The following is a 13,981-nucleotide window of genomic DNA, read 5'->3' on the forward strand; positions in this document are numbered from 1 at the left end:
GCCATTATGCCCCTCACTGACCCATAGCACTATAGGGGATAACACCGGAGACACATTGTGGGAATTGCCCCTGATCTGATCCGACCACACCATGGCAAAACACCAAGGGGGTGAAATAGAATAGCAAGGGAATGGAGTGGTGATGTCCTCAGGGAATGCTGAAGGTGGACTTTGGGGTCAGGGCACGGTGCCCCAACAGACTGGACTGGAAAACACTCCTAAAGGCCAACAAACAATCCTTGAACTAAATACAAGTACGTCCTTCTTGTTGTGTTTTGTAATGTTTTTGTCATTGATTTGTTATTGTTTTGTTGTATATTGTTGCTTGGTTTTACTCTGTCTTGTTGTTGTGCATATTATTATCTCTACAGGTCTGTCTAAATAAGATAGGCTGGATGAAAAATGTGGAGGAGAAAACAACAGGACTGACAGTTACGGGGGGAACAAGGGAGAGGAGGAGGTGGGGGGAAAGGTAGTAGGGTTAACAAACCCAAGGACAAGGGAAAAACAAGTGATCCAAATTGGTGGTGAGGAGGGTGTGGGAGGACTTTTAGGACACGATCAATGGTAATGTAACAAATGGGAATTGCTGAAACCTTTGTGAGGACTGAGCATGATAGTGGGACAGGAGGAAAGTCAAAGGAAATAGAGGAAAGAGCTGGGAGGCAAAGGTCATTTATATAGGTCTAGAAAAAGACGTGCACATGCGCAAATATATTTATATAAGTGGATGGGGAAATAGATCTATGTGCATATATTTATAGATTTAGTATTAAGGTAGCGGAAGGACATTGGGCCTCCACTCAAGTACTCCTTCAATGGAAGAATACTTTCTTCTATTAAATTGACATTGTATTATTCTCACCTTCCTGACACAACATCTGAAGACCAAGCAGGTGAATAAGCAAATGTGGTGAAGAAAACTGATGGTGCCCGGCTATCAAATGATATAGCAACTTGGTTCTAAAGGCTTGAAAGAATCATCCAATCTAATGTATAAAAATATTAAGAAGATTTACACAATCATCACCACAACTAATTTCAGAACATTTCCTTCATGTACTCATTTTAACTCGCCATTTTCCCCATTCTTCCCTACCATGCTCCTAAGCAATGATCAATCCAGTTATGTTCTCTAAAAGTCTACCTCTCCTGGATTTAATAATCAATCATACAAAACATACAAATCATACAAAACATAGACAGGAGGCTAACAAACCAAAAATCCAACACTAGTGACTGAACAAAATAGAGAAAAACCTCAATCAAATAAAGTAGAAAATATTAAAATTTGGAATAACTTGAGAATGGGTCCAAGGTGAGATCAAATGACAAAGTCCTATGCTGTAATCTAACTAGAGCCGCCATAGTCGACTTCTCACTCTCCATCTGATAGCAGTGCTACTCCTGTCCCTGGACGGCTGTCAGAGGGGATTCACCAGAGGGCTAATTCATGTGAGGACCTTGCAGAGGGATTTTCATCTTTCACTGTCAGCCAGAGCTTTCTGCAATCTAGGTCTTCTCAATTTAAACTCTGATACCAGTCCGTCCTTCAGATTTGGATATTATTATTTACAATTCTTGGGTCACCCAGGCTATTGTGTTTTTTCTATGTGTACCTAATCAGTGCCTTACTTAGATAACTGCTTGTTTTAAGACCAGTTTTTTTTTACTCCAGACACTGTTCTTTCTGATAGTCGTGCACCATCTGGTTTTCTTCACTACACTTTGCATCCACATCTTCAGTGATCTCTTCATGAGGATGAGCATCGAGCATGGCCATGTCAGTCATTAGAAATAATTTTTCTTAGATTGGGTCCAGAATTAGACACTGTGAATCTTCATAGGAGAAGAAAACCTTATCTTTCTCCGGAGAAGCACTGGTGATTTCAAACCACTGACCTTGAAGTTAACAGTCCAATACTTACCCAAAGCACCACCAGAATGTGACAAATAGATTATTTTATTTAGTATCAGGTATTCCACTTATCATATCTATATTTATGATTTATACATTTCTTCTTAACAGTGTTTCCACAGTAAGTGAATGGGCAAAGATAAGGAATTAAGCATAAAACATCTTGCTTGTTTGAAGCTCATGCAAATTCAGTCCTGCTGAAAATCACAACCACATGTCAACCTGTAATTTTCCATATTCCTCCTAATTCATTTATGAGTTTTACCTGATTCAATACCTTCTTAGCTGGTAAAAATTTTGTCAACACTTTGTGTAAGTCCGCAATTTTTGAAAATTACCAGTTCACATTATTTATTTATAGGATTATTGCAGCAAGGCTATGTTCAATTTGATGGGTTGATTCCATTGAAATTAACAAAATCATCTACACTTATACATCATTAGAATCATCAAAATCAAAATAACTAATATGTATTAAATTCCAAATATATGTCATATGAAATGTTTCACCAATTCATCAAAACAACGAGAAAAGTACTAAAGATTTTTTTGTCACTAGAGTATCAATTAAGGAACATGCCAAATTCATATTGTTTGACAGGAAAGTCAGCTCTTTTAATGCAAAAGCATTTCTTTAATCCCTAAACTGCATTGCTTTGTGAAGGTTATATTTCAAATCATGGTAGTTATGCAGAAATCAAGTAATATATATTTTTAGGGTTAGTACTGACTTTTAATATTGACTCTTAACTCATCTCATTGCTAATATATGGTCCCTAATTTACTATTCATATTGACAGTGCAGAAAGTTTTCTCAGTGTATAGTTTATCATGTTTTCTTTCATGATAACTTATTAGACAGTGTTTATAAAACATGATCAGACATTACTACTATGAATTACCAACCTAATAGACTTGTCTCCATTTTGTCTTGCAAGCCTCACCATCATCCAATTTGCACATCAAGCACATCTCAGACACTTTGAATTCCTGCTATTGCTGTCAATGAACCATACAACTGTACAGGTCAGTATCTTATCTCATCTGGCTCCATCTGTGTTGACTATTGTTTCTCTTCTGAGTTAATTTAATTGAACAAGGTCCTTTATTTGAAGATAATTCTTCGCTTAGAATTCCTGGTATTCATTCTTTGATTACCTTTCATTTTCATATACTTAGTTTAAAGAATAAGAAGTCCTTAAACCACAATAGTTAAGAACTCTGCTGCTAACTGAAAGGTCAGTTTTAACCAGCCAACTGTTCTGCAAGCTAAAATCCCAGCAATTTGCTGACATAAAAATTACAGCCTAGTAAACCCTATAGTGCAGTTGTGTCAAGTCATATACGGTCACGGTGGATTTGAATTGACTTTAAGGCACAAAACTTTTCAGAGAATCCATGATGTCTAATTATATCTATCTCTTCGCATTTCATCATTAGGTCTTGAATCCAAAGTACTTGTTTTCCTCATAAACTCACTATTGAAAAGATGTCAGGCAGGTAGAGTTAAAATAAGAAGCAATGACAATTTTGGTGAATGAGTCTGAGCTCTATTCTAAAGAGGAAGTTTCTGAGGAAGCCAAGTACTGAGTCCAACTTGATTTAGAGGATTACCCAGTTCTGGAACTATCAATTTGAAAAACAGCCCTGTCAATTTTAATATGAAGCACTATTTTTTTTTTCAAACTCATTTTATTGGGAGTTAATAAAGACATTAAGTTAGTTAGTTATTTGTGCCAACCTGGCGGATAAACACATGTGGGGTGAATTGAAGGCCAGAGAGATAAATTGCTCGGTGAGCCTCGCCTTTCTTGCTCTCAGGTCTCTTCCTTTCTGATGGTTGGACCAGGGTGCAGCTGCCTCAGCCAGTTCTCTGCTTCACCTGGCAACGCTCACGTGCTGCAAGACACCCCTGAGGAGAAGCCACAGGGACATACCCAGATGCAACCCTGGGTGCTGGAGCACCTGTGTGGAGACCCCTGACAGTGCTAAGATGCTTACATATTCACTGACTCAGCTTTCCTCCTGTAGTCAGCAGGACTGTGAGATAGAGGAGGACTTTGTGAATTGGTGTCGGACATATGGGTTAATGTTGGACTTGTAGGCCTGGGCAGCATTGGTTTGGGATGTTTTCTTGATGTGCACTTAACTTTTATGTAAAACTCTCTTATACATGAGTTTCTGTGGATTTGTTTTTCTAAAGTACCCAGACTAACACAGACATCATATCATTCCATAGTCCATTCCCATCATCAAGCAGTATGGGACAATTGCTGCAACAATCATTTTTAAAACATTCTTTTCCTTCTTGAACTCTTTGACATAAGCTCCCTCTTACGCCCTCAGTCCACCACTGTAACCCCAAGAATCCCCTATTCTACTTGCTGTCTCTATAGGATCATCAATCCTTCATCAACTTCATATAATGAAATACAGAAAATCATATAACAAAAGTTCAAGGATCACGCCAATGGAAAAACACCTTCGAGATAAACCCCTATAAGGACAAACAAAAAATGCAGAAAATGTTTGAAAGCTATATCAGTCCTAACATTCATCCGAGGGGGACCCACTGACAAAGTTTTAACCATTCAAGTGGGATTATCATTTCGATCTTCGGTAGACATCTCTCCATGCACTCTGGTAACCATCCCATTCCTCCATTATGGATACAGGGAACTCACCAGAGGTTTGTTTCCTAAGTAGATTCCATGAGGTTGTCTTGGGATCCCACAGTCACCCAGAGCCTTCAGCAAACCAGTTACGCGCACGCTAGGCTCTGATACTAGTCCCTACTTTAACTTCAGATTGTATGTTTTACAATCCTTTAGTGAGCAGTGTTGGTATCCTTTTTCCATGTGGATTTAGTGTGGTGGTAACCTAATCTGGTGTCAATTTAAGGATTAAGAGTGTAGAGGTGAAGTAAAGGCTATCAATCTGGAGATAGCCAATGAGACTTCTGTGTAGGCATGGCCTTCTGAGAATGCTGGGAATCTATTACTACCTCCTGGGAGGTGGAAGACACCATTCTCTCACTGCTACTCCCTGGGAGACATTGTAGAACACAAGCCACATGAATGCAACCAGCCCTTGGAAGTCAGAGAAGCCACAGCGAGACCTCTGCCAGTGCTGAGACGCTTTCAATGCCACTGGTCTCAAAGATTTTCTACCCACTGGCTTGTGATCAGCCTGCATCTGGCTTCATTGCATGTGTTTCATGAACCTGAAGAGGACTTTATCGATTGCTATCAGACATATTGGTTAATATCAGACTTATGGCCTTGGGCTGGCCTGGGTTGGGATGTTTTCTCAATGTTCAATTCCTCTTGCATGTAAATCTTGTTCTTATCCACATATGTGTGTCCATGGATTTGTTTCTCTTGTGTACCCAACTAACACACTTAGTTTACATCTCACTTAGATGATTGCTTGTTTGGAAACAAGCCCTCAAGACCCCAGATGCTATTTTATCTGATAGCCAGGCACCATCTAATTTCTTCACCACACTTTGCTGTAGTGCTGGTACCTTCTGTGTTTCCATCCTAAGCATGAGTATCGAGTGGGCCATGATGTAAGAACTAATTGTTCTAAAACTGAAGCTAGAAGCTAGTGGAAGCCCCAATCCCATCCCTGGATCGACGTTCATTCATCTGCCTTGGGCTCCCTTTCAAAACGTTGCTATGGTGGAGAGTCCTTTTGATCCTCTCCCTGCAGCATAAAGATCTTTCCTTAATATTGCCATTGATTGGCCCCTGGTACGAATGTTCAAAGCCCTGTTAAGAGAGGGATATTGGGCCTATGTAGGTTAATTTTATATTGCAGTAACTGAATTATTCAAATGTATATTTGTAAATATTCCATGGCTGGATGCTGTTTACACAAACAAAGGAAATTTGCTGTCAGGGAAAATTTACTATAATATTCATTGAGAATGTAGTCACAAGTTTGCTGAAATAATATATATCTTAATATAGCATAGAGGCCATTGATATCGCAAGACCATGATTTTCTACGTACCAACAGCTAAATGGTCTTGATACTGCTGTCTTCTGCTTCCTCAGATACCAGGAATTATTAGTCTTAACTCTCAGCTTGCAAGTATGCCTGCAGCAGAGTCCAGTTCACCCAGTGGAGTTTCTACATTGACTCTCACTGATGCAGCCTCTGCAGCATGCCATACACCTTGAAGATCCAGGATTCAATGTCCCAGCATGCCACGGCACCTGGCCTGGATCCCCAGGATGTAGGCAGAAGCCCAGATCAATATGTCCCTTTCACAGCATACCACCAGGGACACTCCTCCCCTTTTTAGGGTTTCCCAAAGCATTTTCATCCATTCTTCCCTCATCTAGTACTCAGTCACTTGTTACTCTCTGAGCTTCATCTACATGAGCTTTGATTACTCAGCTCTTCCTCAACAAGCTCTCCCCAAATTATCCCTGTTATGTTCAGACTTCTGAGATACTAATACATATTTTTAAAAATTATAATAAAAATCAAAATGTCTATATCAAATGTCCTGCTTACTGGAAACTAGTGTTGTCAGACTGTGTTTATTTAGAAAAGGAATGTAAGGTTTTGATGCAAAAAGTAAACTGAAGTAAATTATTCTTTTAAATTCAGCATAATGCAAGAAAATGTCTGACAAGAACAATTTTTTGGATCTGTCGGGAAAAAACAAAAGGTGATTTCAGTAAGAATTATGCTCTTTTGTCCTGTGCCCTTGGTTTGGGGCTTAAACATTAGATCTTCTGCATTCTCATTAATGGATTTGAAAATAATGAAATAGAAGTAAAGATTAAAATGAGGAAGACCCTCAACAATATGGATGGAGACAGTGTCTACAATCATTGGGTAAAGCGTAGCAAAAATTACGCAGATGGAGCAGTACTGGGCAATGTTTCCTTCTGTTGTACACGGGGTCACTCTGCAGGGGAGCTGACAAAATGGGCCTAACAGCCACAACCTAGGAGTGAGGGTAGCAATGTGCTTCCATCAACTCATACTCTGAGAACAGTTGACTTTTTGCATTTCTTCCCAATTCTGTTTAGTGACCTCATGTTCCCAGCTTAACATCTGCTCTCTGCCCCATTCCAACTCATAGTGAGCCTGTGCATAGAAGCGCCCCAAAGCGGTTTCAAAGATGTGCATTTTTATGCAAGCAAACTTCCAAGTCTTTTTTTGAAGTGGAGTTTGGTGGTTTGGGATGGCTGAACTTTTGGTTAGAAGCCAAGTACTTTAAGCACTGAGACATCGTGGCTCTTCAATTAGCCCTGGATGGAGTCTTTACTTTAGGAAAGTCTGTAAATGATTTAAAGGAGGGTGGCTACCTTCTCAGGTAATAACCAAAACAGAACGTTCTTTGCCCTTTAGTCAACTCCATCTCACAGGGACCGAGTAGAACCGAGTGTCATGGGTCTGTCATGATTATGACCTTTCAAGAGCAGATTACCAGGCTATTCTTAGAAATCTATGTGTACGTTCAAACTGTCAATCTTTCAGCTAGTAACTACAGACACACGCAACAAAATTTTCTAGGACTGATTTCTTTGAACTTACAGTACATAAGAGACTGAAGTGAGGTCTGAGGTTCTGAGATGTATCCCGTATTCTTCACGTTCCAGCATACATTTGGAAAATTGAAGGAAAAAAAGTTTGAATACCAAAAAAAAAAATCATAATGTACTAGGAGGTTGCTGTTGGGTGCCACCGTGTCCATGTCAACTCGGAGCAGCACCATGGGAGTTAGCAGAACTGTGTTCTAAGTTTTCATAGCTACCATTGTTTTGGAAATAAAACTAAGGTTATTTATCTGGTAGAGTGGCTAGGTAGAAGTAAACTGTCAAATTTTGGTTAGTAACTGAGTGTAACCCTTGCACCACCAGTTCTCCTGAGTGATTTGAATGTTCTTAGGTTTTATTCAATAAAAATCCAGTAGAATATCGGAGGGGTCTCCCCCTTTTTTTGGGTAAATAATATGACTCATTATGTTGGTGATAAAGTCTCCATGTGGTAGGAAACTTTGGAACATCTAGTGTGATGACTCCTCATTTAACAACCTGTTTAGGTCCCAAATATCAGGTAATTCTGTAAGAACCAGCAGTATCTGAAAAGAGAGGAGGACTAAGAAAAGAGCTGTGGTTTTTGTCATTCCTACTGAGTTGGCTCCCACTCACAGCGTCCTCATGTATAAGACAAAAGGAAAACCCCACCCTGTTCTATGCCATCCTCACATTTTTGGAGAAGATTAAGCTTAGTATTGTCGACAGTATGTCAAATTATGTCATAAAGGATCATCTTCTTTTTCAATTCACCCCTTACTTTAGCAAGAATGATGTCCTTTTCCAGGGACTGGCTTCTCCTTACAACATATCCAAAGTGCATGAGAGAAGCATCACCTTTCTCATTTCCACAGAGTATCCTCAGTAAACTTCCTTCAAACAGATTTTTTTTGGTCTTCTGGAAGTCCTTGGTATTGTCAGTATTCTTCACCAACACCACAGATTCACTGCATCAATTCTTTCTTATTCATTGTCCAGCTGTATCATACATATAATATAAATGAATTTTTTAAATGGAATTCCATGAATGTTAATTGTACATCCAAATAAAGTGAAATCCTTGAAAATCTCAATCTTTTATCATTCTCCTCATAAATGAGTTGATAATTTATTAATAAAAATAATTTAATCTATAATTACAAAATGGACAAATAAGATTTGGACAAATAATAGGAAGTAGAGAAAACAAATCTTTAGCAGAAAGTCTTATTATGCCATGTTTTCATGAGGAAACCAGAAACAATGTATTTTATTTTGAAATATATAGCAGAGTTAGAAATAAAAGTTGAATAGCTTTTGACTATGTATGTGTGATAACTTCCATAGAATGAGAATGAAATTGTAATGAAATGTGTGAGGCATAAAATATTGGAATTCCCTCTATTTGTCTGATGCTCTTTCTGACCATTTGGAATCCTTTTTCAAATGCAGACAGAAGAGAGATGGTGGAGAAGTTTAGATTGATCACAATTCAATTAGAAACAAGAGACGACCCCAGTTTATCCATCCAATGGAACTCTGAAAAGACATGAAGTACTGATGCATACTACTGTAGTAAGCCACTTTCACAGGAGGGAGGAACTCCATTTTGTTTCAAACTGCCTTTAACCCCCCGCTAGCAGTAAACTCCCATCCAATTGACCCATTCCTTCCAGAGAGCAAGATCCAATCAAACAGTGGGTTCTGTGGGCCTCTTTCAGGCCAGTGGTATTTAAGGCAGAGTGGTCCATTTAGAAAGTTATGGTATCTCCTTTTAAAATTCCTTCGGACCGTCCAGGTAGATTTTTTATTAGGACAACCACGGGAATGTCTTAAGAAGAAGCAGGCTTTCTCTTTTTGTTTTAAATTGAGACCTGCATTGGTGAGCAAAAAGCCAGGAATAATACTCTGAGAATTTTCTTATTTCTTCATGACAATGCTTCTGCTCATTCTTCCAGGGGACCAAGTTCGGACCTATAATAATTTCATTAGGAAGAATTAGCCTATCCACACAACAGGCCCAATATTGCCCTGTTGGATATATTTTTGTTCCCCATAATCAACGTTTAAAAGGAACAAGACTTGAATCCATAAGAATTTCAAAATGTCATTTGGAAATGGTATAAATTGAAGAGTATGAAATTCTTCAAGAAGGGTAAGAGCTAGAAATCCTTATTTCAGGAGAGTACACACCTAGATGGAGCAATTGCTATATATTTTGATGTTTGTTTAATAAAGCTTTCTATGACTTTATAGTAATGTATATTGACTTACTCTTTTTTCCCTGCCTAGTGTATGTTCAAATTTTAACCCCAGTTTATTTATGATAAATCACATCCAAGTAATAAATTTAACCTAAAAGCTTAAATGTACCCTATGTCAAAACTTGCCTAAAGTTGAATTAGTAAAGTAAATTTAAAAAAAGTTTATATTATATGTACTTCTTTCTACCCTAGGCCAATTAGGCAAATTTTCCCAAATATTTACTTGGAAAACAATAATACCAGCTTTACACATGTTGTCTTTATACATGAAATGCAAAAATTGTGAGAAGTATCAGGTATACCAGAGATATTCCTAGAGAAATTATGATGCATTTTGTGGTTTTAAAGCTCACTGTTCCAGTACTAAATTATTTATGAACTTTGATTTTTTGTAGGGTAATATTATATATAACCCTAGGTAAATGCTTTTTTGTGTTATACTAGAAAACAATATAATGTTTATTTATTCTGTAATTACAAATACAATCGCATGTAGTATGACAATAAATAAAATATTCCAATAAAAGTACAATAAAAATGGACAATACTCACACAAATAAAAAAATACACAAACATGGAAATAAAGATATATATTTCACTGCATCTGTTAATACTACAGAATTTAAACTACTTCTAATTGAACATGAAATACCTTTTTATAAAATTTTCTAAGAATATGTCAGTAAAAAAAATCTTCAATTTATATTTTTTTGTGAAATATTTCAATGGTGACATTAGTAAACAATATAGAAGTATAGGCCTAATATTTATATCAAACTTTTCCTCAAGCATGGTGATTTTCATGATGGAAACAACAATAGGGATAATGGCAGTGATAATATTTTATCCATATTGAATTACTGTAAGTTATGAAGTCCAATGGGAAAAATTATACAAATCTTTGACAATGATTTACAATAAACACTAATTCTGTTTCCTTATAAGGCTTATTTTATTTTATCCATACTTCAGAGTAGAGAACACTGAATTTTGTCCATAAACTGTTTTCCAAAGGCAAAGCATATCCAGGAGGTAAAATAAAGTTTTGAGAACAGCTTTGTTTGACTTCAGAAGTCATACATCCTCCACAGTGCCCGAGAAGAAATGCATTCTCAAAGACTTTCCATAGCAAGTTTATATCTGTATTTTCTATAGAATATTTTTGGCCCCCAAAAGTATTTTGGCAATAACTAGTGCACTTGTCCTCAAATATGAGAGTCTTACAAATGAAGTTTATTCAAGAAACTTAAGGCAAATAATATTAATTTTCTTTAAATTAAAAGAAAAATCTTTAGGAAAGCAATATAGCAATGACCCCAGCCTGAAGAATATCTACCTAGTATTTTTTGAGACGTACAAACCTTTCTTTTGGTTATTGTTTTATAATGCAGGAATAACATAAAACGTAAATTTAGAAAACCATTGTTTAGAATCTTATTACTGCTTACATGTCAGTAAAATTTAACAGGTATCACTGTTTTTATCATTCAGAAGTCAATAGCCTTTAGAATTCCTTAAAATGCTTTGATTCATTTAATATTTAATATCATAGTTATACCCACCAATATTGATGGGAGTCAGATCACATAGGGTCACTAGATGAGCCATTTAAATCATAGATGGGACAATTTCAATGAAATGTCAAACCTGGACTTTGGAACAGAACATTTTTGTTACCTGATCTCTAATCTGCTTGGTCTTCACCCCATAGACCAAAGGGTTGAAGAAAGGTGGAACTAGTAGATAAAGGATGGATAAAGTAATATGTATGTGTGATGGGATATGAGATCCAGATCTGTGAGTAAAAAAAGAGAAGAAAGCAAGGAGGTAGAACTGGGAGAAGACACACATGTGGGGAATACATGTATTGAATGCCTTAAGACGAGCCTTTCTTTGGGGCAGGTGAGCAACCGTGATAAATATCTGGATATAGGAAAGGGTGATTGAAATGAAGTCAAACCCACCAACAATGAAAGCACCAAAGAGACCATAGAACTTATTGATAAAAATATCTTCAGTGGCAAGCTTCACAACAGCCATGTGTTCACAGTAAGTATGGGATATTATTTTGGTTCGGTATAGCTTCAGGCGACACTTTATGAGCAGAAGGCATGGGATTACGAGGATGGCAGGCCGCAATGTCATCCCAATTCCAATATGCGTCACGAATAGAGGAGTGAATATGGTAGCATGTCTAAGGGGGTGACAGATAGCCACATAGCGGTCGAGAGCCATGGCCAGCAAGACACCTGATTCAATGCCCTGAAATGTGTGGATGAGCCACATCTGAAGGAGACATGCATCAAAATAGATATCTGGCAAATGAAACCAGAAAATTCCAAGCATCTTGGGTACAAGACTGGTGCTCAGTGCAATGTCTGTGGCACCTAGCATGGCCAAGAAGATGTACATGGGCTCATGGAGGGTGCGTTCAGATTTGATGATGATCACAAGTAGAGTATTTCCAATCAAAGCAATGAGATACATAGCACAGAATGGAATCCCAATCCAACACTGCACAGATTCTAGGCCAGGTATTCCTACAAATGTCAGTATAGGCGGCATAATTACAGTGTCATTGGGAATAGGCATGGCAATCCAGGGATCTTCTTTAGGGAAAATGTGTAAAATATATGATACTCTGTAATGGTGTATATCCTATTCTGACTGAATCACAAAGTTAATTTGAGAACAGAATTAGCAGAATAAACGTCATTATTTCTTCATTGTTTTAATGAATGAGATCATATAATTATGGAGACTACTTAAAGTTTCACTAGTGTTTACTTTGGCAAGGTTACCTACATACACTTAGTAATTTAAGTTATGTAAAAATAATATTGGAAAAGATCTCTTTGATGATATCAATGTGATCAGCGTGTTTAGTGGTGTTCTCTTTACTCTCTCATTCCACCTTCTTTCTGTTTCTAACCTGTTCATGGAAATGAAGGAAAAATATTATTCGAGAACCAGACTTAAGAGATAGAGCTTTAATTTTAAACTCCCCCATGCTTTTATCCCCACTTTTCTAGTAATTTCACCGGACCATAAATCAGCACTTCACTGATGTAAGTTAGTAGAACGCCTGTTTCCAGGGCTGTGACTCCCATGAAAACCCCCTCTCCTCACAAAGAATGTTCATGCCACATAGCTATACCACATTTTCATAAGTATTGAGTTGTATATAATTCTGGTGTCCTACCCAAGTAGGTCAGAATCAAGAGACACGGGCTTCAATGACTGTCTTTATATTCAAGGTCCTCAGACATGTCTTTTTCTATAAAGATGGAGTGCCAGACAGAGCTAAGATATTACCGGTAGTTGTTAAAGTTAAATGAACTCAATTATACATCTTTCAGAAGAGGAGAACTGATCTGTTTCTTCCAGAACAGTGAAAACGATAGTGCTCCATGATACCTTTGTAGAGGTTAGAGATAGGTGAATGGTTTGGGAAGTGTGAATCCCCATTGGAAATCTGTCTCAATGGAGAATCTTTATCTAGATATCAACTCTACCTACGGTAGAAGAAAAGTAGGAAGTTATAAATTCATGGCTTATGGGAAAAGTGACACAAAAGATATGAAAGACTGGGATTCCTCTAGGAAATAGTTCCAAATAATATTTTAATTGTGATATAAATATTTAGTACTTTCTAGTAGACCTATGTACTAGCATAAAGCTAAAATTAATTAGCAGGTTTCATTAAAGTATGTATCAATGAAAACTTACTTTTAAAATATTAAAACACAGATGATTACCTAATTGATTAATTATTTATATCTAACTCAAGCTAACCTATAGGTCCTGTATGTGGGTTTGTTCTAACTATATCTAAAATATTCTCCACAAGTCATCATCTACAACATTACACTAGGATCACTCACTCCCAATGACCTTATTTCCTATGAATTTCAAAACTGAAAACTTTGGAGATGTTTCAACCAAATCCTTCTCCTTAAACACAATATTGTACTGTAAAATCCTGACATCTGCTATAAGTAGTCCTATAGATTTTCCATGCCTACACCTCTATTCATTTTCATCTCCAGAAAAACCTCAATTAAATTGAGCTAAAGCTTCCTGTCAAGCAATGCTTCTCCTTTCTGACCATGGGATAGAGCTTCAAGAAGGTTTCAGAAGAACAGAATTAAAGATAGTTGAATTTTTCCACAAATACTTAGGGTCCTCTCCCATATTTTCAGATTTAAAAGCACAAGGATTAAAGGTCCTCGCACTTTTTTCTCCTTTCCTTTCTCCTG

The 13,981-nt window shown here is 37.3% G+C and overlaps 1 protein-coding gene across 1 annotated transcript; it reads right to left on the reverse strand.

Annotated features, from left to right (window-relative positions):
* Window positions 1-11,363: 11,363 nt before the first annotated feature.
* Window positions 11,364-12,314, reverse strand: LOC142446854 (olfactory receptor 52A1-like). The gene has a single exon (XM_075548589.1). It carries the CDS (start codon window positions 12,312-12,314, stop codon window positions 11,364-11,366), a length of 951 nt encoding a protein of 316 aa, XP_075404704.1.
* Window positions 12,315-13,981: the final 1,667 nt, after the last annotated feature.

Source organism: Tenrec ecaudatus, chromosome 4 (genome assembly GCF_050624435.1).
Source record: "Tenrec ecaudatus isolate mTenEca1 chromosome 4, mTenEca1.hap1, whole genome shotgun sequence".
Lineage (NCBI taxonomy): Eukaryota > Metazoa > Chordata > Mammalia > Afrosoricida > Tenrecidae > Tenrec > Tenrec ecaudatus.